The 24,005-nt window shown below is 47.4% G+C and overlaps 1 protein-coding gene across 1 annotated transcript in view; it reads right to left on the bottom strand.

The window, feature by feature from the left end:
- Positions 1-2,378: 2,378 nt before the first annotated feature.
- Anos1 (anosmin 1) overlaps positions 2,379-24,005 on the bottom strand; it is a 102,808-nt gene continuing 81,181 nt past the window's right edge. The window contains exons 9-14 of the mRNA XM_078035151.1: positions 14,466-14,612; positions 9,313-9,407; positions 8,922-9,093; positions 8,529-8,749; positions 7,266-7,407; positions 2,379-5,733 (exon numbers count right to left, since the gene is read on the bottom strand). Of these exons, the coding sequence (XP_077891277.1) occupies positions 5,675-5,733; positions 7,266-7,407; positions 8,529-8,749; positions 8,922-9,093; positions 9,313-9,407; positions 14,466-14,612 (836 nt within the window). The 3' untranslated portion in view covers positions 2,379-5,674. The remainder of the gene's footprint in view (positions 5,734-7,265; positions 7,408-8,528; positions 8,750-8,921; positions 9,094-9,312; positions 9,408-14,465; positions 14,613-24,005) is intronic.

Raw genomic sequence — 24,005 nt, 5'->3', positions numbered from 1 at the left:
TGGACGGACCCCACACTTCATCGGTATTTCCCACGATAAAATTCTCTATTGCACCCAAAGCAAGTTTGAACGGTGCCCATTCTATCTATCCCGGTACCTATTATGTGTGCTTATTTGCTTCTACGCTCCTATCTGTATCTGCACTATTATGTATCATTTAATCCAGAGAATAAAGTGCGGGAAAAGCCACCCCAGTGCAATGAAAATGTGAAGCTTCAATATGACATTTTTGGGCGTCTTCAGTTCAGCAAGTAGGGACAGAGCTAACATTGGTCATTCTGCACCTCCTCAAGGTCTGAGGACTGGTCTGCAGCTCTGGGCACATGTTGGAATCACCCGGGGACATTTTAAAATGGCATTGATGTGCACGGTTCACTCCGGACCTGAAGGTGCCGGAGGGAGGACACTGGTCTCCTTATAAACCAGCCCGTTGTGACGGCCTCTGACCCAGGGTGAGGGTCACAATAATCACCAGAGCCCATTGTTCCAAACTCGACCTTTAAACTCTGCGTTCACCTGAAACTTGGTTCTGTTTCCTACTCTAGGCGATGCTTCGTTTTCTAAACAATGGTGAATTTCAATGTCCTTTTATTGCTTCAGGTCCACTCGAGACCATAAATGTGCAACCCAATTCCTCTCAGGAAAATGATTTTTTTTTTCAAATCTATACGTTTTACTTGCCCATAAATTTTAGTTTCATTGGACGCATAGATTTTTTTTTTTTTTCCGGACAGACTTGTTGAGCATTCAGCCGTTTTTTTAAAACAACCCACTGATGGAAATTCAAGATGAAATCAGATACACGTTGAGCTGATCGTTTGTACCGTGTTAAAGTTAAAATTCATATAAAGTAAATTACATTCTGCTTTAGAGGAACGTGAAAAAAAAAAGGAAATATTTCCTCAAGCTAATTTACTTAGGGAATTGCATGTGTTTTAGATGTTCACCTGCTTAAAACACATTGGCTTGTACACATGTGATAAAACTTGCAAAGAATTAAATGCACACAAAACCCCACATGTACACCTTAGCCTGCGTGCGTATGACATATGGTGGGTATCGGCATCAATTTCCTGGTTGTGATATTGTGCTATAATTTTGGAAGATATCACATTACGGGAAACTCGTTGAGGGGTGAGAGGAATAATCTCATGATTCAGCCAGGCGTGGTGGTGGCCCATGCCTATAATCCCAGCAAATCCAGAGGCTGAGGAAGGAGGCTCACAAGTTTGAGGCCAGCCTCAGTAGCTTAGTGAGGACCTAAGCCACTTGGTGAGACTTTGTCTCAAAATAAAAACTGCAGAAATAGGCTGGAGATGTGGCTCAGTCATAAAGCACCTGTAGATTCAATCCTCAGGGCCAAAAAAAAAAAAAAAAAAAGTTCAAGGTAGAGAAGAAATGGGTACACACCCTGTGTCCCAATGCCTATTTTCAAATTTCAGTTCTCTCACCCCTAAATCTGCTTTTCCTTTAACAACAAGGTCCATCAATCACAAATCAGTAAACATTCTACAACTTATAATAATCTTATAAAATAATGATCTTATATGATAATCTTATAATATACTTACAATATCTACGAGTTACTAAACAGAATGCACATTTAATACCGAATACGCCCTCCACCCATGTTGGCACTGGGGAATTAGGTGGTATTGCTAAACATCACCTTTGAACGGAGGTGAGCTTCACACAATGTGAAATGCACCTTTACCAAAAGCAGCACGATTCAGTGGTATTTCGTACATTTTCAATGGTTCACCATCACGGCTTCTGTCTGGTTCCAGAACATTTCCATCAATCAGAAAGTACTTTCTGCTCCTCTGGATTGACCATCCTGCATCCTTCCCCCACACCTATTCTTGTCCTATGTAGCCTTCCGCACCTGAATTCCCGGTGGTGCTACAAACTTCGTAAAGCTGTACTTTACGAAGGTAGGGGAGATTTTAGGCCTTCCATATTTTATGGAGTAGTAAAAAGAGACATTTGAGTAGATGCTATGAATACCGCCAAGATCCTCAATTTTCCGGATACGTCCAGGCAGGGAAAAGCAACTTAAAACTGCAGACTCCAGTTTTACTACAGATTAGGAGTTGCAAGTTTCAATACGATGAAAAGACCCTGAAGTGTTGATTGCCAAACTCCAAAATATACTCGTTAAACTGAAGTTCTGTCCTGTTCACACTGAGCAGACGCCAAATTCCATTCATACTTTCGGGGAGACTTAGATGTTTTGAAACTCTCATAGGACACTGGTGATTTTTCTTCTTAAATTAAAGGAAAGAGAGAAGGATGGGAGAGAGAGAGAGAGAGAGAGAGAGAGAGAGAGAGAGAGAGAGAGAGATATTTCTTTAAGAAATGAATGGATCAAATCCCCAGACGGGTTTAAAGATGCTTTATTACTGAATCAGTATGTACAAACTCTAACGGGAAAATCACGCGAGTCATGGAATATCAGGCTATGTACAATACTTTCTTGTTTTTTTTTTTTTTTTTACAAAACGTTTTTTACAAGGTTACTTCTCTCTAAATAACACGACAGACATACACAGAAATCCGACTGTTTTTTTTTTATTACACACATAAATAAATACTGACTTTCAATGACCGTGCGAGAAGCGACATGACTTCCACAGACCTTTTGGGGTGAGAGGGTAACAGCTCTGTTATCTGCAAACTACGTTATAATTAAAGAAGAGGAGAAAAATAATAGCTTTATAGAGAACTCAGTTAATCACTCTATAAACTGGATAAGTTGCTAAAATATTCAGCAGAGGTAAGACAGTCAGGCGGGTCCAAGCCTCACAGGAAACCGACCGTGGTCATGCAGAATCACAGGTGAGAGTGCACGTCTGCACGGATCCCTTTACATTTCAAGATGAAGTTTCAGGAACATGCAGATACTTAGCCTTGGTGCTCTGGTTATGGTGTAAATCCTCATTTATTAAGATTTAGAGTTATTTGCCATTATGGGGGTGTGTGAATTTGAAACACGGTGGACACAGAGTAATAAAGGACATAAATAAGTCAGTATTGTACGTGGCATTTGCTGATACATGGGGCAAGATGAATATGTGCTCTTGCAGGATGCAGACACAAGCTGAAATTCAGTCTGGAAACTACATTTTGCACGGGATGTAGGAACAAAATTAGAGTCTATTCGTTTCTTGGCTAACCCACAGCTCCTGGGGCTTTTCTCCTGCCAACGATTAGGTTTCTTATAAAGGGCAAATTCTCATCTTTTCAGTAAACATCACTCTCGAGCACCAGTTCTCCATGGGGTCTTCTCGTACCCCCTGGGGGGACAGGTAATCACCCTGCAATGCATAGCTCCCTACAGCAAAGACGTCTGCAGCCTCAATTTAAAAGTGCTACATTTGAGAAATCCTGATCGATTTGAGTCCGTTCATGTGGGTGTCGGGGAGCTGGGTATTTCTAGGATTTGGGTGTGTTTTTAATCTGAAAGTATTACTTAATAAGCATTTCCAAAATAGCTGTCATAAACTTTATTCTCTTTAATACGCCATATGCCGTAACGAGCTATTTAAAGGACACACGGTAGTTTGTAAAAATCCTTTCCATGAAATTCCATTAGAAAAAGATGTGGGCACAGAAAAATTCATCACTAAGGAGTGAATCTGTATCTGGTGGGGGGATATTATTGATCAACTCGATTTTTTTAATCATTGGATTTCTACTTTTCTCATCAGAGAGAAATGCGTCTAATTTCAATAAAACACATTCAAAAATGATGAACTAAAATGGTATCTTATTTTGGAAAAAAAACGAATAGATTTTTGTCACTTTTGTTAGGGCACTCACATTTCTAAAATTCAAAAAAAAAACTTAACAATTTTTGATGATTTGATTATTTCTGGGGATTACTAAAATTCAAAAAAAGAAGCATATTTCTTTTACAACTTCATTAACAGTGTTTTCCTTTCAGTAACACTATTAAAATTTAAAAATCTGAGTAACATAACAAAATTAGACTCTCATAAAAGCTGTTTTGGATTTCTTAAGGATGATGTTAGATTCAGATTCATCATCTGAACTGAAAATATATTTGCTCGAGGTCTCCTCCCCAGACAAAAGAAGCACGATTAAATTTTATAGCATTAAATTTACACAATAATTTAATAATATTTTTGTATCTATGCACATACTCTCCTGCATTTTTAACTCTACAAAAGTACCAAACTCTGCTGGCACACGTATTTTGACTTGTTTCGTGAGAGGTTTAGGTAAAAAGACATGCACGTGGCCAATCGTTAACGGTTTCAGTGTTTTTGAAACCTTAAGAGATTGAAATTCAGATGCTGGTGATGACCCTAGAATCCGTCCTAGTTGGGGATAGCGAATGCATGCTCTGGTTATTTTCCTGTAGGGGTCAGTACCTGAGTAATTTCGTGTAGGAGTACATCGTCCCACGGACATATGCACAGACATAGATGAGCACACACACACACTGGTGCTGCAGAGACGCACATCTATGCACATCTTAAACCACGGATGTGCGTGTTCCCTCAACTCAAATAGTTCTGTGTTTCAGGTTGCCCCCTCCGCCCCCCAAACTCTGCACCACCGTGACCTTGATGACGTCTCGTGACTTGAGTTCCTTGTACTTGGGGATGGTCTGGAGTCGAGTAGATTTTGCAATCAAAAGAGATTTAATAGATTTGAGAAAGTAAAGGTTAGTGAAAGGGAAACAATCATCCTTTTGTTCTTATCAATCAAAGACTTATTTATTTATTTATCTTTTACTTCATGGAGAACATTCTCACGTGCAAATGAGCTCCCTCAGATTCAGAAAAGACACAAACTCGGTTAAAGGTCTTTCAAAAACGCTCACGGGTTCAGATCTTTTCATTCGAAGCAAGACGTTTTGTAATTTCTTGACAGTGAAACAAAGCAGATTAATGGTGGTTTTCTGCACTAACAAAATAAATAAGTTAACACACCAGGAAAATCTCCCACAATGGGCGAACTACTAAAAGGTGTCCTCGAGAAAGAATTTTCATTGTTCCAAGGCAAAAAAAAATCTAGGAAGCATCTTAATCCATTGAGTTCCTCTGCTTTGTGGTGTCTGGTTAATAATAAGTCACAGACTGGATCGTCAGTATTCTTTGTGTAAAAAGAAACCTGATACGCTTAATGCGGGACCATTTTTAGATTCGAATTTAGGAGTGTAATTCAGAGTACAAAGTCTGTGAGTTAAAAACCACCCATCCATGATAAAAAAGGCTCTTATGAAAGATTGGAGACGTCAGGCCCAAAGGCTTGTCAATCAAAACAATAATTTAATCAAGTCTGATCTGTGGACTCAAGGTATGTGGGATATGCATGTGAACCGGGTCCCGGTCCCAGTCCTCAGCTTTGATATTTTACTGTTCCAAATTCAGGGAGATCTCGAGTCTGCAAATAGTCCATCGAGATGAGCAAAACCGTCGACAAGACTGAAATTCAGGGTTGACTGGACCTGGTCTGGTTTTCATGAGGGAACTCTTGTCCGTCCTGGGGACTGACTGCGCTGTTCCAGGAGCAGCTGGGGCTAGCAGAGGTGCACAGAATTGCCCGGGAGACGAAGGTATCGCAGAAGTACCTGCCGCTTCTTTGGGGGCGGGTGGCGGGGGGACGTGGCCATGTCCCCGGTCCCTCCAAGCCTTGGAGCAGTTCAGTACCTTTCTGGAGAAGGCTTGTAATGATGCAGGTGAGGGTGTTTCAGGTGGGGTCCTAGAAGTGACAAAACCTCTCGGTCACATTGCTCCACACATAGTGAACAATAGTGCAAACCCACGGACTGCAGCTAGCGCTCGCTGCCTCTGCGGGAAATCCTTCCTATTGCAACCCTGAGGGCCCCGACACACGTTCACTCATTCTCTTCTCTGTCTTGCCCCAATTTTCCCTTCCTCTTTCCTTGTGCCCACCCCCCAACCCGTAAAATGACCAAGAGAGAAGCTCCTAGTCCTTCATGCAAATCATGATCTTCTTTATTATTTCCTCCAGGCACCATTTTAAAAAGGAACAAGTGATTTTGGTCAACAGAATTTCAAAGGAGCTTTTTGGAGAAACGTTTTATTCCACCGCTACAAATGCAGAGAGAGGGCCCGCAAACTCTCTCAGGGAGACAGTTTCTGCTTTTCTGCAAACCGCAAAGCCAACCAGGTCGTAGATGCAAATGCCATCCACTGTTTCGAAAAATCAGAGCTCAAGTTCAAAGGCAGGCTCAGCAACTTAGAGAGACCCTAAGCAGCTTCTCGAGACCCTGTCTCTAGATAAAAAACAGAAAGGGCCGCGGAAGTGGCTCAGTGGTTTAGCGGCTCCTGGTTCAATCTCCAGTACCAAAAAAAAAAAAAAAGATTAATCTCAATTTTCTTATCCATGCACAGATCTTTAAAAATTGGCTTTTGAATTTAAGCAATAAAACTTTCATGAGCTCCATGATCTAAACATCATCAAGAGGCTGCTATTCATTTGGGAAGACTAGGTGAGCATATTTTTTCATCAATTTTACTTAATTTGGCTCTAAATAGAGTAGATGCCTGGGTGTACTATAGGAAAACTCCTGCCATATATAATCGTAAAATCTCTAATAAAAAAAAAAATGAGCATCTTCACAAAAACCAGTTCTTGTGTTTTAATCTATGAAAATCTTGATTTTGCCTGGTGACGTGGCACACACCTGTCTTCCCCGCGGCGCAGGAGGCCGAGGCAGGAGGATCCCGAGTTCCAACCCAGGCCTGGCAACGTAGTGAGGCCCTAAGCAACTCAGTGAGACCCCATCTCTAAATAAAAAGACTTAAAAAGGGCTGGAGGTGTGGCTCCGTGGTGAAGCACCCCCGCAGATCCCATCCCTGGTACCCCAAAATAGTAATAATAAAAATAAGCTAAATTCTCAAAAATATCTTTAAAATTTTTAAACTTAAAAAAAAAAAAACTTCAAAGGGATATATGAAACTCTAGGCTTTTCCCACGTGTCCTTACGGATTCGGGGACAAGGAAAATGTATCATGTAGAAGATAAAATGGGAGGAAGGAAGAAGAATCTAGAAGGAGTCAGGCAGGACCAACAGGCGTGCAAGGCAGGAAGCACCCTCCACCTACTTTTCACGAAAGCGAATCCAGTAAATAGAATCAGGCGGGGACCGTCCTGTTCCAGAGAAGGAGAATCCGTGCTTCCCAGACGTGCATACTCACTAAGGCCTGCTTCTCCCTTTTCACCCACATCCTGCCCGGCCGGGCGCCTGGCCCCCCGGGTGTACTCACTGTGGGCAGCCGAGGGCGGCAGGCCTGGCGTGCGGAAGGTCTTGATGGTGGCCGGCCCTTCTCCTCCGGTGGTCAGCAGTTGAACTTCCAGCCGGTAAAGGGTGGATGGCCTCAGGTTGGGCACCGTGAGCACGTGATGGTCCTGCAGGGTGACATGCGACACAGGCTCATCAGTGACCTGGGGGGACACAGTCCGTGGGGACCAGAGTCTCATGCACGTCGGCTGGCTTCTGCAAGCCGCAGCTCGGTCCAGGCTCCTCCTAACTTTCTGGACTTCTCTCTGTGGTTTCTTAGCCCCTGACTCAATGCCTGGCAGCCGAGACCCTTGGCAGAGATCAAGTGTGCCCAGAGGCCAGTTCTCCGCCCGCCCATTCCTCCCCCTGATTCCTTCACGTGAGACTCCTCCATGGAGTGAGGTTCCCAGCGGCTCCTCCTGTGATGTGGATCCTCCACGGTCCCAACGGCGGCCAGGGAGCCAACGGGTCTCCCCACCACACGGTCCACCCGCCGGTGCCCAGACCCGGGTCCGACCGCGGGCATTCATGAGACCACCACGTCCCCGTGGCCACGGGCCCTCTCCTTCCGGGGGTTTTTAAGGCGTTTTTGTTTCTTTTGAATTTTGGAGCAAGGTTTGGGTGTTCTAAGAAGGTTTTCCCACACATGATTTCTTTTTTTTTCTTCCCAAGCCAAGGAATTCAGTGGCTTGGAAGAGTGTCCAACTAATCAGGGGCTGTTGCCAAAGTTGAAGGCGGGGGGAAGGGGAGACAAACAACAAACCTCTTTGAGCTATTTTTCCCCCCAATTCAGCACTTCAAACAGGGCATGTCCACTTGGATCAGAGGGACACGGGGTGACCAAAGATGGAGGGAAATGGCTGGGTTTGCTTTGGATAGAGGTGGGGCAAGGCCTGTGGCCCTAGCAGACAGTGGGTGACGACTGCATCCGCCAGTTCTTAACTCTTTCTTTAAATATCTTTTTTTTTTTAGCGGTAGATGGACACAATAATTTTTATTGATTTATTTTTGTGTGATACTGAGGCTCGAACGTCCCACGTGCTGGGCACAGCCCCAGCCCCAGTTGTCAACTGGGATCCTTGTGACCACGAGGTCTAGCGCTCACAAAATGATGCGCTCAGGGGACAGGAGCAGAAACGGGAGTCCAGGTCACGGCGGGCAGCACGACCCACGTAAGCTACTCCAAGTGGCCATGGGAAGTGAGCCTGGGACACCCACGTCGGGGGTCTGGGGACCGAGGGACACCTACTGAAGGCAGGATCTGGGACTGGGAGATGATGCTGTTGGGCAGACTGTTCTGCCTGCTCTCCGTGGTGACCTCCGCCCACGTCACTTGGAACCCCGTCATGGGCTGGTAGAGGTGGGCCTTGGTCATCTTCCAGGAAAAGTGGCCAGTGATGTTGACGTCTTGGACCACGAAGGAGGCGGAAAGGTTCTCTGGCTTGGCCAGGACTTTGGACCCAACGGGACCTGTGGGATGCAAAGCCAGGAGGTCAGGGAGCGTCCCCAGGGGCTGGTGGGTGTGTGTCTCATACAGAAAAACCAACCCAGAGCAACCGCAGGCAGCCGCTCTGCAAGGAGGAACATTTTCAAAAGGGTCACGGACCACCAGGGACCTGGACGGGCAACAAGTCCTTCCTACCTGCGTCACCGGGACAATTAACGTGCTTGTGGCTTTTCCCCTTCAGGGCAGAGCACGGCGGGGTGGAGAAGAAAATGGTCTCTGCCTTCGAGTGGCTCTTGGGCCGGAGAGGTTGGACGCTCACCTTATATTTGCAGGAAAAGGACAGGTCCTGAAGAATGATGTGATTTTCCTGGAACAAGAGAAAGAGAGGCAGAACGTTAGATGGTAAGTCCTTGGGAGGCTGAGGCAGGAGGATCGTGAGCTCAAAGCCAGCCTCAGCAAAAGTGAGGCCCTGAGCAACTCAGGGAGACCCTGTCTCTAAATAAAATGCAAAATACGACCTGTTACATGCACAAACCAAATGCATCCCCAAACTCCACAGGGCCGATGAGTACAGTCGTGTCCTTACGTGGGTCACGGCAGATGATGTCTCCGATCCGGCCGTTTGGTTGTGGGCACACACCTCCGGAAACCACTGCACGTGGTATCTGTTGATGCTGGGATCTGTGGTGTCAAAACACACAAAGGAAACAGCCTGGTAGTCACGTTCCGCCTGTGTGAGTCAGCGTGCCTTGACTGTCACAAATACCTGACAGAATCCACTTATAGAGAGAAAAGGTTCATTTTGTTTTCCGGGTTCAAGATCACCCTGGGGCAGACACATTGCTTTCAAGCATCTGAGAAAGCAGCACACCATGGTGGGGACAACCGGCTGAGCCAACCTGCTCCCAGCATGGTCAGGGAGTGAAAAGAGAAAGAGAGGAAGAGGCCAAGGTCCCAAAGATTCCTTGGGGACATGTCCCTAACAACCAAAAGAACTCCCACTAGGCCCCACCTCTTACAAAGGCTCCGTCACCTCCCAGCCAAGTTGGGGACCAAACCTTCAACACATGGGCCCTGGAGGACATTCCAGGTCCAAGCCATGTAGCCTGATGTTCTTAAAACGGAGACAACAGAGCCGGGTGCGGTGGCACACGCCTATCATCCCAGCAGCTCGGGAGGCTGAGGCAGGAGGATCACGAGTTCAAAGCCAGCCTCCGCCAAAGGGAGGCCCTAAGCCACTCAGGGAGACCCTGTCTCTCAATAAAATGCAAAATAGGGATGGGGACAGGGCTCAGGGGTCGAGCGCCCCTGGGATCAATTTCAGTACCCCCCCGCCCACAACTGAGAGAGCAGGAAGACAGAAAATAAAATTTTACAGACACGCATAAAAAATGCACAGTCAAAGGCGGTATTATACAGATTCAGTAGAAATCCTGATTATTTAGTGAATATGGAGAATAAACCTGTGTTGACATTTAAGCACGGCAGAGAAATACAGCAATGACTCAGTGCAACACTATCAGTCGCCCCAGTGTGCCCCGGGGTGTGCAAGGCCCGGCTCGGCCCGATTCACCCCTCATCTGGAACGTTCAGGCCAAGCGTTTGCTGAGGGTTTGCAGATGGGAAGGAATCTCTTTGAAGAAATTGGGTTGATGTGGTGGGAACTGGTTTTGAGCAACTTGGAAGCAGAAAAGAAGCTAGTGAAATAGGAGAGAATGAAGAGATATAAAGTGGGCACCCGTGACATCGAGTTCAAAAGGAAACGGCGTACGAAGGGGCTCTCAGGCTTACATGGCAGACATCAAGGCCCGTTAAAAGAAAAAAAAAAGAATTCTGCATTATACGTAAGGATGAAGTCAATCCATGAGTAATGGACCACATACAAAGGGCCGCCCTCATGCATCCTGCAAATGGACGGAACTAGGCTAATAATGAACAAAATACACCAATAAAATACAATGTTAGGCAGCTTGGAAGGCTGAGGCAGGAGGATCGTGAGTTCAAATCCAGCCTCCGTAACTCAGCAAGATGCTGTCTCTAAATAAAATATAAGAAAAGGGCTGGGGATGAGGCTCAGTGGTTAAGTACCCCTGGGTTCAATCCGTGGTACCAAAAAAAAAAAAAAAAGATATGTTTTAAGTTAGAAGATCATAAGTCTACAGATAATTACAGACCCTGGGGCGGTAGGGCATATTGACCACAGGCTAGCACTTTACATATGGTGGCTCACACTGGAGCAAGGAATGGGGACACCCACACTCCGTGTCCCTAACTCTGCACACTTGATCTCTGCCCCTAAATCACCCACACTGCACTCAGGGTGCAGAAGATAACCTTGAGCACAACATGGGTGTCGGGTCCAGGTCTTGCCTCATGACATTCACGGCTGCCTCAGCATGGCCCTCTCATGTAGCGTCCCCTCAGGTTGTCCTGGGATTACTGGACTCATCCTGAGACCCCATTTGGCTACAGCTGCATGAACTCCAAGATGGCGCCCACTTGGTGTCACTATTGGGTGCCCAAAGATGAGCACCGTACAAGATAGGGATATACTCAGCAAACATTTATCAAATGATAAGCGAATGAGTGCTCATTCACTTATAATCTAACACAGGAAAGAAAAATAGTGTGCTGGAGGAACCATATTGCCCTCGGGAGGTAAAAGCCATCTGGGAACAGGAAATGTTAAATAAGCTCAGATTTGAAATGTCCTCAATAATTTTATTTTAAATTTTTTAAAGAATTTTCATTTGGGTACTGAGGATTCAATCCAGGGGTGCTTAACCACTGAGCCACATTCCCAGTGTTTATGTTTTTTGAGCTGAATTAAAAAGAATCCGTTTGGTGACCCTCACTCCCGCAATAGTCATTTACAGAAAATGTCTCTACCTTCCTCTTCCAAGTTATTGAGATCTTAGGAGCTTATACTTTAGATTTTGAGTGCAGGGCTTGACCTGTACCCAGAATATTAAACGCAACACTGTCCAAGCAAACAATAAGTAGGAAATATTGGGAAAAAAATAGCAATAGATTGGTAAAAAGTAATACAAATGAAAAGAGTGTAACAGTTGTTATAAAAAGTAAAAAGTAATACAAATGAAAAGAGTGTAACAGTTGTATGTAAATAGTTTTTGCACAGTGTTTACATAGTGTATTAGGTATTACGAGTCGCTTAGAGATGGTATAAAGTATACAGAAGAAGGTGCATAATTTATATGCAAATAAAATAATTCTATATCAAGGACATGAATATCCACAGGGAATTTGGAACCGATCTCCTGCAGACACCAGGGTCCAACTGTACATGAGAATTCTATCCTGACTGCCCAATGAATCTACTTCTGGACTCCATCCCTTCCTCCCACAAACCAGTAGCATCAGGTAGAAGTCCTTGAAAAAGTATTTTTAAATTTGGGAATTTGCTTCCAATATGCCTTAAACAGGAGATGCGTTCAGAGACGTCTAACTCGCCATGCACAGCGTCAATGAAGGGAATCCAAGTTTAGAAATAAATAAGGAGAATATCAGCGTAGCAGTTTTTCCGGATTCAGAGTCAGAATATGAATGAAAAATGCAGTTATAAAACACCAAAAGCAAACATGACAAAATGAAGCTCAGACAACACGTGTCATCTATAATGGGATCAGAATGGACACATCTTGGAATAACCACAATAAAAGGTCTTATTGTCTCTTTATAATAATATATCAGGAGACGGGATTGACAGGAAAATTTGAAATCTGAATAAAGGAATATACCACCATGCTTACAGGTTGTAAGATTCTGTATTTTTATTATTTAATTCTTTTTCTTTTGTGGTTCTGGAGTTTGAATCCAGGACCCTTTGCATGCTAGGAAAACACTGTACCAACTGAGCTATATCCCAGCCCTCAGTTGTATACCTACTTATTTGGTACTGGGGACTGAACCCAGGAGTATTTAAACACTGAACCAAAACATTAGCCTGTTTTGTTTTGTTTTGTAATTTTTATCTCGAGACAGGGTCTCGTTAAGTTGCGTAGGGCCTCTTTAAGTTGCCAAGACTAGCCTCCAACTTGTGATCCTCCAGCCTCTGCCTCCCAGACCACTTGGATTATCGGCATGAACGACCATGCTGGGCAGTATTTTTAAACAGGATGGGAATTCTCCAATCATGAATACATAGATGAATTGCAACATTAATAAAAAGCACAAAAGGTTTGTGTAGAAACTGAAGGATTAATTCAAATAGTTATGGTAAAATGCAAAGGGCTAAGAGTTGTCGAGGCAATTTGTAAAAACAAGTAAAAAACTTGGGGATGTCTCATGAAACTAATTAATAAGTCTACAGTGGTTAAGACAGTGAGCTATTATCTCAAAATTGAAAAATTATGTCAAAAGACAATATGAAAATTTCCCCAAAGTAACCTGCACACGTATGCTTGATTGGGTACAAACCTAGTACCACAGAGCTTTGGAAAAAGACTCGTTTTCATTTATTTATTTATTTGGTACCAGAGATTGAATCCAAAGGGCACTCGACCACTGAGCCACATCCCCAGCCCTTTTTATTTTTTATTTTGAGACAGATTCTTCCTAACTTGCTCAGGGCCTTGCCAAGTAGCTGAGGCTGGCTTTGAACTTGGGATCCTCCTGCCTCAGCCTTCTGAGCTGCTGGGATTACAGGTGTGCACCACCACACTGGAAAGTTTTAGCATTATTAAGAAATATGGTTGATATTAATATTACTCTATAATTTTATTTAACAGTTGATCAATGCAATAGTTCAAATAAAATTTAATGTCATATTTTTATAAATTAATTTTAATATGGATATGTGATTTTGGTATATAATCATTTAATAAATGTTTAATGACTTATAAATTCAATTAACTTCTGCTAGGAATGAAATAGATTGATCATAAGAGCTATGTTGCTTGGTTTATAGACTAGTTCTCAGCAGCTTGAAAGAAAATTCTGGAGCAACAGTTAAAAAACTACCTGTTTTGCTTATGTTTTTAAGATGCATAGAAGCATTTAAATTTTGCACGTCATGTATTCTAAAGTGCTCTTGCCACAATTAATATCCTCAGGGTAAAGGAAACGAAAAGGAATTTATACCAAAGATAAATGCTCAGAGAAGAAGAATCTATCCCAAGGAGAAGTGTTCATGATAGCACTGGTTATGAAATGGAAATTATACGGGCACCTCCACATCTTGCTGTACTGGAATAGTGAGGTGGTACATCAGGACAAGCCATAGGATGCAGCCACTTGAAAATGTTAGGAGAACTGGGTGGTGATAGCACATAGCCATGCAATGCTGTGTGCCAATGATTGTGTATGCTTTATGCACACATATCCACACGTCCACGGGAAACAGCTGATTGAAACAGCTTCTGAAAGAACACCAATCCACATGCAATTCCAATAACTGATATTGAGGTGATACTTTCCAAATTAGGTAACACGGTTCGTTTTTTTTTTTTAATAAAAATTAATTTAGCCGGGCACGGTGTTGCACACCTGTAACCCCGGCATCTCGGGAGGCTGAGGCAGGAGGATCGTGAGTTCAAGGCCAGCCTCAGCAAAAACGAGATACTAAAGCAACTCAGGGAGACCCTGTCTCTAAATAAAATACCATTAGAGCTGTGGTTGAGGGCCCCTGAGTTCAATCCCTACTATAAAAAAATCCTATATTTATTTATATCACTGTGCAATTGAGCACAAGTAATGGTGAAGCCAAAGCTCTGGGCCTACCTTCTGTCTTTTTCCAGTAGACCTTGACTTGCAGCCGGTTGTCTTGGTAGAAAGGAGCTCCGATTTCCAGGGGGCGCGGGGGCCGTCTTCTTTGGAAGGGGGGCTGTGTTTGGATCCCAGCTTTGCTAGGTTTCCCAACCTGCTCTTCTACGGAAAAAGAAAAAAAAAAAAAAAAACAGCACTTTAACTGACTTATTGAGAACCATCTGATATTAACTCCGCGGGGTATTTCCCGCGATCCTGTCCCTCTTTCCCAGCCTCTTGGTGGCTGTGGAAGGTGACGAACGCAGGTTCTTTTATGTTTGAGATAATGACCCCCAACCGCTTCCCAGTGCTCTGGAATGCCCGCTACAGGTGTGTTACACAGAGTTCCCAGACCTTCAATTGGTAGTCCATCTATGTTTGCCGTGTTTGCCCTTCAGAAACAGGAACAGGCAACATTTCTCATTGTAGATGAGCATTTAAAAAAAAAGAAGAAGAAGAAGAATGTGTGCTCTTGTTCACTACTACTTTTGAAACATGGACTTTTTTTTTCCTATTCTGTATTTTAAAATGTTCTCAAGACATACTCAGAGAGTGAGAAAAGCAAGAATCACCCTTACTTTTATATATGAGCTTGAAAAACTCCATATTCAACAAGAGCTCAGGATATGCTATGATGAATGATATAATTTAATACACTATAATTTCAAAATATTTCTTTGAAATAAACCATTCAAACTTTCACTCTTTTTTTTTGTACCAGGGATGGATCCCAGGGGTTCTTAACCACCGAGCCACATCCCCAGCCCTTTTTATTATATATTTTGAGACAGAATCTCGCTGAGTTGCTTTGAGCCTCACTAAGTTGCTGAGACTGACTTTGAACTTGAGATCCTCCTGCCTCAGCCTCCCGAGCTGCTGGGATTCCCGACAGGAGGCTACACGTTTACTTGTATGGATTTCATGAAAAAGCAGCACAAATGGTACGGGGCATAGTGACATGGGTGACGGATGTTGGTGGGCCTGTGCATATGCATTTTCTCAAGCCAAAGTCGGGTCCTAATCCGATCAGACCGGGGTTCCTATAGGAAGAGGAGTTTAGGGTGCAGATGTGCACAGAGTTAAGACCCAGGGAGGACAGGCAGGGGACACCTGTGTGTTAATGGAAAGATTGGAGGCAGGCCTCAGAAGGATCGGCATCGCTGGCACTTTGGTCTTGAGCTCAACTTGCAGAACTATGAGAAAATACATTTCTGTTGCTTAAGCCCCTCACTCTGGAGGGGGTGGGGTACAGTAGCCCCAGGAAACCAAGACAGTAGAAATGGAAATATCCCTTCCAGGGATACTGGGTACGGGGATGCTGAAGATTGGCTACTTCTTACTCCTTGTTCTATGAACGTCGCAGAGGATTTGAAGGTACCAAGATGCGCAGATGAGTCGGATCAAAATAGCCTGAATGGAAAATGTACGGTGACTGATTAAAGATACTCAAGTAACTAACAGGATGCTGACTCCTCTCTCTTTTCCACCCACCTTGGACACAGCCCTCGATACAGTGACTCTTGTCAAGTTGGATCACAGTGAGACCGAACTCAGGATCTCCTGATATCTGGAGATATTTTCCTATTTGGAAACCATCAACGGGTACATACTTAGCTGCACTCTTGCAGGTCCTGCTGGGGAGGTGGCCTGGTCAGGGCACCAGGACCCCAGTGGGTGGTGGAGGGCCAGCCTGGGATTCCCTAAGAGGGTTAGAGGGGCAGCAGGAGTGGGCCTGCAGAGGGGTGGGCCCTTGTGCAGATGCAGCAACACAGCTAGTCGGGCTGTGGGCAGAGGGGCCATGAGGATTGGATGGTGCCCGCTCCGTAGCAGAGCTATGCATCTGGAGTGATGCTGGCCTGGCACCTCAAGCCAGGTACAGAACTGATAGGATCAGAGGGCAGAGGTGTCTGTGACAGGGGAGACTGGCATGGCTGCCCCTGGCTGCATGCTCCCCGGTCAAAGACCTTCTCAGGACTCTCTCCAGTTGCCACCAGAAGAGCAGGAGCTAGAGTTCCAGAGAGAGGACGGCATGCCAGGTCCCTGCGTGTGCCTGCCGTGGGGCAGAAACTAGCGGGAGCCTCTCAGCAGGAGAGGTCTAATGGTGCAGAGCCGCCTGGACCTGGGCGCCTTCCTGGGGCCAAAGGAGGTTTCCAAGAGGAACAGGACGCAGTCTGGGGCTGTGAAAATCCACTGCAGGGCCAGGCAAGGTGGCGGAGTGGGGCTGGAGGTGCGCCATGGGAGGCCGAGCCGTGCTGGGTGGGGGGTCTGAAGAAGTCACGGTGCATCTCCCATGTAAGAGGGACCTGCAGGACAGAGGTCCCCAGAGGGGGCCCCAAAGGCTCCCACAGACCACTTCGAATGGAGAGCTATGGATGCCCACCAGGACCGAGGGTCATCAACAGCTACAGGGAGTCCCAGAGGGCCCTGGCCAAGGGGAAGACACTTGGCCTTGGTTGTCTGTCTGTCCCACCTCCCCTGCCCCCACTTGTCCATGAGCCAGATGAAGCTGGGGGAGGGGAGTGTGTGCAGGGGGAGGGCAGCCTGGAGGGGGAGGGCTGCCCCCACACTCAGGGCCCTGGTTGGGCCAGAGCTGCTGGGAGGAGAGCAGCTGCAGGGCAGAGGCAGAGGGCAGTTGGCCTCAGGAGCTGGAAGGGGCAGGAAGGCGGCCCTCAGCTCCAGAGGCTGCCAGGAGAGGCAGGAGGCCAGAAGAGCAGCCAAGGACAGTGGGGAGGACCATGTCCCCCTTCCTTCCCTGTGACCTGGAGGTCAGAGCTGAGCAATGAAGTGCCCTGCTCTGAAGGCCTACTGTGTGCTGAGTGTGAGACACAGGACGGGCACCCCAGGCTCAGCACCCCACGGCCTGGGGGCCACGTCCAGCCTGGACCACTCACATGGTGACCCTGAGGCTTACACACTTAAGTGTCTGACAGAGACAGAGAAGGGGTCTGTGGTACCTGAAAATGACCCAGATTTCCAAATTCAGTCTTCATACATAAATTTTCTTGAAATAGAGCCTCAAGGTTTGGGGTAACCTCTGTGCATGGCAACTTTGCGGCTACAGATGAAGAGCCGGGCTGCCTGGCAGTTTAACCACCTAGTATTGGCTCCACCCAGAAATATGTGTGTGTGTGTGTGTGTGTGTGTGTGTGTGCATGTGCACGGGGATGGGGTAGAGTGGGAGTTGGGGGTTGGACCTACACCCAGGACTGGAGAGAGCTGCAGCATTTACAGCAGAGACCAGAGAGAAATAACGGACCCCAAGGTTCAGGACAATCCTACCCTACAGGGGACAGACCATCCCAAGTGCCCAGAGTGTCTCAGTTGATACAATCAGAGGCCAAAGCCCTTCTTCTCTGTCATTGACACACTGTGCCCTGTCCATCCCAGACATGAATGATGCAAACTTTCAAGCTACAAGGTTGATTCTTTTTTTTTTCCGGTTTCCCTGAGAAGCTCTAGAACGACCACTATTTTTCTCTCAGAGCTTGCCGTCCCTCCAGCCCCACCCCAAAGTGTGTCTGTGCATTTCCTGGTCTCTCTTCTGCTCCACCCTGGACACCACGCTCCAGGGGAAGAGGGACGGCTTGGGTACAGCTGGGTCCCCTGCCTCTCAACAGGAAGACCACGAGGCTCAAGTTCCAACACTGTGTGGAGACTTTGCATAGAAAGATCCGCCCAGGCCAAGTGTCCAAGGGACCTCAGCCTGGTTTCTGCCCTTCTTTATCACATCAGAAACACAACTTCATAGTTTCTGTATCGTTTATATAATAGAATAATATTAACTATGTTACAGAATACAGAATATATTATGTTATCATTAGTAATGTGCCCATTACTATTTTAAAATAGTTTAACCAACTTCATTGATAAAAGATAAATTCATATTGAATCGACAACATCTAAGCTACCTAAATGCAGAGATAAACCCATCGGTATGTTACAAAGGACATCCTGAGAACACGGACAGATAGTTACATAACATAATTTGTACAAATGACAATGTGCTACACAAATTATTATACTTCTAATCTTTATTACTTGAAAGCACATTATGAAAATTTCCCCTTTTCTTCTTGTAAATTAGCTAGATGGGTGGCTTCCACTGAGAGCCATGTGAGCCATTGGAAATTGCCTGCAGACACTGTGGATTGGCTCAGCTGCCCCTCAGAGACCAGGGAAGCTGCTGGTCCCCCCTCCCATGCACAGCACAGCACCAACCACCAGAGGCCCCACCCTCTACAGTGTCCAGTTGGAGAACCTCCAGGGAGAGTCTTGGAAAGGAAGAACAGGACAATCTCTAGGAGAACAAACCTTCACTATTCCTATTCCTACTCCATGAAACAAGAAGCAACACTTTACTAAGAAATGGGCACGTGGGGCGGAGGCCACCTCCCTGGTCAGTCTCCTCCCAGGGAGAAGCGGGAGTGGGCGGCCAGGGGTGAGGGGTCAACAGTCTCCTAGAGTGGGGGCTCCTCAGGTGACACAGAGGAAGGTTGGGGAGTGGCAGACCTGTGAGTCCAAGCAGTGGCCAGTCTGCGGGTGGCCAAAGCCTCCCCGTGGGGTAGAGCGGAGTCAGTAGGACACGATGGTGACTGTAGGTGTGTATCTGAACAGAAGGTGGCCGTTGGGCCCTCTGGGGGCTGTCAGGGGCACCATGGGGCTGGGTGGTCTCCGGGGCTCAGGGGGGATCTTCTGCTGAGTCTGCTGAGCCCGGCGGCCAGGCCCGAGGCCCCTGGACTGGGGGGCACTTGCTCCCGGGTCTCCAGCTGCAAGACAGTGTCCTTGGCCAGTGCAGTGCCTGCACCAGGGGACACAGCGGGCACGGCCAGCCAAGGGGTGGCTGGGGGGCAGGCCCTGCCTGGGTCTCCTGGGCACTGGGCGGAATATCCTGGTGAGAGGTTCCGGCTGGGGCGCAAAGGGCCGGGTCACTCCGTTGCTGATCACAGGCGCGAAAGCAGACGGTCTGGGCTCCGGGGTCTTCGGGGGCTCTGGAATCTCAAGCTTAGGATCCTCGGGCTTGGGGACTTGGGGCTTGGCAACCTGGGGCTTGGGGACCTCAGGCTCTGGCTTCTCAAACCAGAGAGGACCGTCAAACTTCTTTCTGCCTTTGGGGCACTTACTGAGGGCCTGGAGCACGGTGGCCTTGGCGCACGGGTCTGCGGTGGGCGCCACGGGTGGGCACTCGTAGCGGGTCCCTGGGCGCTGGGGCGGGTCGATGAGGACTGTGACCGGGCTGCGGATCCGTCGGCGCCTCTGGGCACCCGGAGGCCCTCTCTTGGTGCGGCCTGGGCCAGGAGCGCTCAGCCCCGCCTTCAAGAGCTGCCAGAGAGGGGGCTTGGGCGCCCCGGGCTGGGCATCCGGGGGGTCCGCTGGCCCGGGGCCTTCATTTGGCTCCGTCTTTGGCACGATGCGGGGCAGGGCTCGGGAGAGGACAAAGAAGCCCGGGAAGATGAGCGCAGGATGGAAGAGCCCTGGGTCCCGGGGTCGGCGCACGGACCTGGGGCTGGCAGAACCGGGCCGCTGCGCGCGGCAGGACGGCAGCGCGGCCCAGGCGGTGCGCAGGCACCTCTGCAGGCACCTGGCCAGGGAGCCGCCCATGAGCGCGGGGCTGCGGGGGCTGCTTCCAGACGAGTCGCGTCGAGAGGAGAAGCCACAGGTACACTGTCAAGTGGTGCTGGGTGTCCAGGCAAGCCAAGCGCGTGGGAGCCCGGTTGCTATGTCCCCCAACCTTGAGGACACTAGGACGTCACAGCAGGAGGCAACAGCCCAGGTCCCACCCTCTTTGGAGGGCAGCGGAGCGCAGTCCTCTCTCCTGGCTCTGCGGCTCCTGCACACGCGCTCTGGGTAGAAGGGTCTTGACCTGCTTCTCCTTTCACCTGAGAAGAATTTCTGCCGTCGGCGATGGGATTAGGATCCCCTGGAGGAACCGAACCAACAGGAGGCACAATGATATTAGGTCGCCTGGTGCCACCAGACGCTGGAGAGTCCACCGCGGCCGTCTGCAGGCTGGAGAGCTGGCAGAACCAGGAGGCTGGGCCCAGGTCCAGAGGGTCCACCGTCTTCCCTGGTCCACGACCCAAGGCTTCTGGAAACTCCCTGCAGAATCACGGGCAGAGTCCACTTGGGAAGAGGTTGTCAGAGTGCACAACCTGAGTTGGTCGCAGGATCCATCAAGAGCCCCTTGGAGAAGAAGGGAGCTTGTCTCTGCTGGGGCCCCCCTGTGCCTCTGGCTTTTATCCACCATCCTGTTGATCTGAGCTGCCCCCGCTTAGGGAGGGTCTCCTCTCCAATTGGCTCGGCCAGAAGCCAATCACTCCTAGACACACACACCCCATGGGCACACCCAGAATCTTCTTAATCCTCACCTCTTAAACCAATCCAGTCGGCAATTCCACTTAATCATTTCAGCTACTGGAGAGGGGCACTGGCCACACTGTCAACAGGAACACAGCTGGTCGTGGTGGAGCCCGCCTGCAGGGGCACCAGCTCAGGAGTCGGAGGCAGGAGGATAGCAAGTCTGAGGTCAGCCTCAGCAACTAGTGAGGCCCCCAAGCAGTTTAGCAAGACCATGTCTGTAGATTTAGCGGAAAAGGGGTTGGGTATGAGGCTTAGTAGTTAAGCGCCTGCCCCTGTGTTCAACCCCTAGAAACCTCTCCCCCAAACTGACCATAATACACTGGGATGCCTTCTTAAGGAAGAATAAATAACTAATCTTATCAGGAAGGATGGTTATGTTTCATTCTCCTGAGATGGTGGTTAATATCACTTTTTTGCAATTTAGCTTTTATGGAAATGGCTAAGATCATCCAGGACGATCTATTTATACCGGCAGCTTGATTTTACACGGACTTTCCCATAATGGTCAGCTCCACAGTGTTCATATATGACGGTTTCCTTCATTTCTGTTGTTAACCTTGGAGTAGAGAGAGGTGCGTTTCCCACTGATGGTTGGAAATACTTAACTTCAAAAACAACTGTCAACGGGTTGTCGGGGAATCCGTTGTAGTGTTTGGAAGTCTGTTGAAGGTGGTGTGTAGTGATCATTTTTGGAGAAAATTTCCTTTTCAAAGCACACCTATGAGAAAGCAACTGGGAAGTCCCAAATGCCAAAATGGAAGGGGGTGGGGACAAAGTATAGAAACTAAGGAGGCAACAAGAGCGCGGCACCCGTTCACCCAGGTTTAGAATGAGGACTGAGTGGAGAAGACAGAGCTAGACTCACTGAGGAAGTGTGAAGAGTTCTGGGGTCACACAGGGCCAAGTGTCCGGCACTTAGGGTGGGGTCAGCCGGTGGGTGGAGGGGAAGGAGATACCCGTCTTCACTCCATGGGAGGTCATATTTTTTTGGCCAATTCCTTATTTAAGAAAGGATCTCCAGCTCTGTGATGTGAAAAGAGATTTCTAGAAGAGCCAGATGGGATAGGAAAGCAAGTGTAATTGCATTCCAGGAAAACCTTAGGTTCCAAACAGGTTTAGGGTGGGTGTGGCCCCTGGGCCCTGGTTTTCCCATCTCTGATAGAGAGCTGTGAGCATACACTAGAGATGAGGAAAAGGAGCCCTTGAACAAATATAAAAATCACGTCCAGTTGGACAAACTTCCAAGCCAACCGTAATGGAGATTGAATCCCGGAGCAGTTTGGGGCTAAAATATGTCCCCCTCACCAGGGACTGAGTCTGTTAGCTACTAAGTGGGACAGGCACGTTTACAGGCCAATTCCTCACACACCTTCAATATGGTGTGGGTTTTATTCTAGCTCAAACTGTTTGGAGAAACAAAGAACCAGCCGTGACATCTAAGATCCCGGGACCACTCTTTATTTATTGTTTTCTTTTAGGTTCCAAGATAACGCTTGGATCATTTCCTATTGAACTGAGCCTGTCTAGAGAGGTTCACACCTGCCGTCTCTGGGACCTGAACTGAGCATGCCCAGGGGGCTCAAGTCTGCCACCTTGAAATGTCTGTGTTCCCCGTCTGAACCTTTCACAGTGACTTTGAGCTGAGCATGCACAGACATGTGACCACCAACTTCTTTCTACCCCTCAGCAGGGGACGGCAGGGTGCCTTAGGGAGACTTGGGGCTGTCGGAGACACGTGGCATGGCCTGTCTGTTGTTTCCTTGGGGTGACCTGCCCACTAAGTGACCTATATCCGGGATCTGCTTCGAGGAGATGTGACACTGAACGTGAATGAGTCCGACCTGTATTTATAGTGTTAGTTGAGGGAGTTGGAATGAGCCCGTGTGGCCAATGAGCTTCAGTGCAGGGCAGAGGAACAAGCAGGAGAGAGAAAATTCACAGGTCCCCAGGCCTAACCCATGTCATTGTCTCCACCCCCAGGAGTGACAGGATTCTCCCAGTGACACCCCAATTCTTTACTAAATAGCAACTTCAGGAGTCAAGACGCTCACAGCCACTCACATTTCTAAAATGTGTGCGAGTGCGATGCTCCAGCACATCGCCAACACGAGAGTAAGGAGACTATGTTGTATGTCCGCGTGAATTTGTCCTGTTTCTTACCTTAAACCCTGTGCACGCTATAATCTTTCACTAGAGAGGTAAGAACTTTATTTTTTTGATTCAAGATTGAATCACTGTTGTTTTTGAATCACTGTTGTTTTTCTGGACAAAATTGAGAGCATAAATGCATCCACCAGAAGGGTTCACTCGAGTGTGTATGACCAATGGACAGACGGACACTGTGCCTGCTAAAGTGTTGGGGCGTGTCTCTGAGTGTATAAGAACGTCTCTTCCACTTTGGTGTGAAGTCTGCTTTCTACTCCAGAGTAGTCATAAATACCAAAAAAATCAAAGTTTCATGCAATTTTTTTCAAATATCCAATTTGGAACTAATTTGTTTTTGTTGGGGACTGGGGACTGAACTCAGGGGCGCTCCACCACTGAGCCACACCCCCATTCCTATTTTGTATTCTATTTAGAGACAGGGTCTCACTGAGTTGCTTTGGGCCTCAGTTTGTCTGAGGCTGGCTTTGAACTCCTGATCCTCCTGCCTCAGCCTCCTGAGCTGAAGGGATTAAGGGCCTGCCCTCACCACGAGGCTAATCTGATTTTATAGAAGGAGAGGATTGGAGATTGTCTCTTAAATCCATTTATATATTTTGGAGAGTTAGAAGAATATTCCAGTTGCTCAAGGTAACCATAAAATAGTTAGAGTCTGTCCACCTTGAAACCATCCCCCCTGCGGCTCAGAAAGCAAGCTACATTTCTGTTCAAGAAGATGCAACGCCCTACAGCCTTCAAGGGAACCTTTGTGGCGTGAACATTCATCCTGGGCCTGCATAAAACGCTTACCACTCAACCCCTAGTGGCCTGCACTAGCCATCAGGGGCCCTCTGAATTGAGCACTGTGGATTTCACTGCAGCAAGGGCCACCAACAGCTAGAGGGAGCCCCAGAGGGCCCTGGCCAGGGGAAGACACTTGGCCTTGCTTGTCTGTCTGTCCCACGTCTCCTTCCCCCACTTGTCCATGAGCCAGATGAAGCTGGGGGAGGGGAGTGT

The sequence above is a fragment of the Ictidomys tridecemlineatus genome, chromosome X, assembly GCF_052094955.1.
Source record: "Ictidomys tridecemlineatus isolate mIctTri1 chromosome X, mIctTri1.hap1, whole genome shotgun sequence".
Classification (NCBI taxonomy): domain Eukaryota; kingdom Metazoa; phylum Chordata; class Mammalia; order Rodentia; family Sciuridae; genus Ictidomys; species Ictidomys tridecemlineatus.
The sequence above is the reverse complement of the archived record's forward strand: the minus strand, read 5'-3'. Positions and strand labels throughout refer to the sequence as shown.